This window comes from Lipotes vexillifer, unplaced genomic scaffold (assembly GCF_000442215.2).
Source record: "Lipotes vexillifer unplaced genomic scaffold, Lipotes_vexillifer_v1.1 scaffold402, whole genome shotgun sequence".
Taxonomy (NCBI): Eukaryota; Metazoa; Chordata; class Mammalia; order Artiodactyla; family Lipotidae; genus Lipotes; species Lipotes vexillifer.
In genome coordinates, this window is record NW_006798409.1 from 4,023,569 (window position 1) to 4,025,978 (window position 2,410).

At 56.3% G+C, this 2,410-nt stretch overlaps 1 protein-coding gene across 1 annotated transcript in view; it reads left to right on the plus strand.

The window, feature by feature from the left end:
• Positions 1 to 346, plus strand: part of SETD4 (SET domain containing 4) — a 22,195-nt gene extending 21,849 nt beyond the window's left edge. Inside the window, exon 11 of the mRNA XM_007470507.1 lies at positions 212 to 346. Within this exon, the coding sequence (XP_007470569.1) occupies positions 212 to 346 (135 nt within the window). The remainder of the gene's footprint in view (positions 1 to 211) is intronic.
• The last annotated feature ends 2,064 nt before the right edge of the window (positions 347 to 2,410 follow it).

A 2,410-nucleotide genomic window follows, 5' to 3' on the forward strand; every position in this document is an offset into this window, starting at 1 on the left:
TTGCGGAGCACAGGCTCCGGACGCGCAGGCTCAGCGGCCATGGCTCACGGGCCCAGCCGCTCCACGGCATGCGGTGTCTTCCCGGACCGGGGCACGAGCCCGGCAGGCGGACTGTCAACCACTGCGCCATCAGGGAAGCCCTAGAATGTTAAATTTTATGTTTATGTATATCTTACTACACTAAAGAAAATCATTTAAAAATAACTTCCAGGTTTCTCATATGAAAGATGAAGAAGTGGCTTTGATAAACCAACTAACTTTGGTAGAAACACTGTGGACAGAAGAGCTGAAGATTCTCCAGGCCTCTGCTGAGACCCTAACCAGTTTGCAAACAGCTTTTACGTAACTTCACCGGAGTGCAGGTGATCACCTCCAATGGTGGGTGTGACTTCTTAAACATTTTTAAACTAAGGTTTATTTTATACAGAATCATTTACAGTCAATCAGCGGTTTCTATTAAACAGTTATCTGCTTAATCCTATTCCCCTGCTTCTGTCTGTCTGTGGGGTGGAGTGGTGGCTGCTTGGGGACATCGAAGGGCATCTGTAGGGGCAGAGCAGGTCCTGGGGATTCCGTCCCATCTGCATTTCTGTTGCTGTTAAAGCAAATAGCAGTCCTGGAGGAAGATGTCCCAGGAACGAATGAATTGTCACGGGAGGGCGAAGCTGGGAGGGGGCCTGGGTCTGCCCAGGGCCCCGTTTGTGGTCTTCCTTCCTGCTTCTTACCTGACTCAGCGGCCGTAAAAGCACAAGACGTCGTGCTGCTCTGTGCTCTGATGCCAGCGGGTTAGGGTTGAGGGGCATGTGGCATGTGGCGGTGAGTGGCTGGGTGGCTTTGGAGGGGGCAGTGTGGGGCGGTGTCCAGCAGTCTTGGCTCCCAGCTGGGCTCCGCCCCCGCCACTCTGAGCTAGAGCAGCTCACTTCGAATCTTCCATCCTTGACTGCCCATCTGGAGACGAGATTGTTACGGGGGTCCCCTGTGCTCCCAACTAGCAGCAGGGCCTGCGGCACAGGCCCCGGTGGTGCTGCCCCTCCCTGACTGCGCCTCCCCTGTCTGCTGAGGACCAGGGATTAGCTCACGGGGAGGGCCCCTCCAGCCCTTGACTACCTGTGATTTCTGTGCGCAGAAAGTGAGTTCGTCCTTGTCAAACAGGAGACTCGTGAAGCCTCACCAGTCCTCCCAATGTTTACAGTTTCCCAGAATGTGTTCAAATCTCTGGTCAGCCTGTGTCCCTTTCCCATGCTTTGTGGTGGGTGTTTAACCCTTTTATTCTGCTCCTTTTCTTCATTTTAATGGGGGTATTGGGAGGAATAGGAGGTAAAGTTTTGTGCTCACTTGGTCATTTTGAATTCAGGCTTTGCTTTCCTTTTTTTTCTTCTTCTTTTTTTTAAAAAAGACAATACAAGCACTTTAGGCTGTTGACGGCACTCTGAGTATGGTTTTTATATAAAGTGTGCTCTAATTAGTACTTTTTAGATCTTGGCTCTGGATTTAAACTTCTCTCAGCGTTTTCATGCCTGTCAATTAACAACTGTGAGGGGGTCTGAGCGGGTGTCATCATATATCCCAGAAGCAAATACGTGCTTATTATTAAAAACTGGACGTTGTTGAAACATACAGCAGTAACGTTTATTAAACGTTAGCGTCGCTGGGTCGGAGGCTCTGTGCTCAGGCCTTGGTGCGCGGAGTTTTACGGAAGCCTCACAACCGCCCTATTTTACAAACAAAGACGGGAAGAAACGGCCCGAGATCCGACTCCTAGCGTGTGGCAGAGCGAGACCGTCCGGGGCACTCGGGGCCCAGCTTGGGGGCGGCAGTGTCCGGAACTCCGTGCTCTCCGGGCTCGGGTACGCGCCTCTCCGCCATCCTCACCGATGGCCGCGCTCCTCGCTCACAGGCCTTGGGCGCGCGGCTTCACTGCGGGTTTCGTTGGGGAGTCCGCGACGGGGTCGGCCTCGCTCTCGCCGCCCTGCGATGTGAGAGCGGGGATGAGAAACATCCAGGGAGCCGGTCCCTCCTCCGGCTGACGTGGCCGCGCCCGGTGCCACCGCCAGCCCCTCCCCGGGAAGGCGCGAGCTCACAGGCGCAGCGTGGCTGGTCCCGGGGCGGAAGCGGGTCCTGCCTGGGGAGCGAGGGGCTGGCCTCTGTGCTCCGTGGACCCAGCGGCTCGGCCTGCGTGCCTTCCCGGCGTGGACGCATCAAGCTGGCAGTTGCAGGAGGCTTCTGGGGGTTTCCAGGAGGACGGGGCGGGCCCCCGCACCTCGCTGGGCAGGGCTTACCTGACTGCCAGTTTGGGAAGAAGGGCTGGGCCGCCTGCGCAGCTTTTTCGGCTTCGCCCCTGGGGGAGCCCAGCTCCACCCAGCGCAGCCGTGCCGCAGTGCCGGCGTCTGCTTGATTCTGGGCCTCTGTG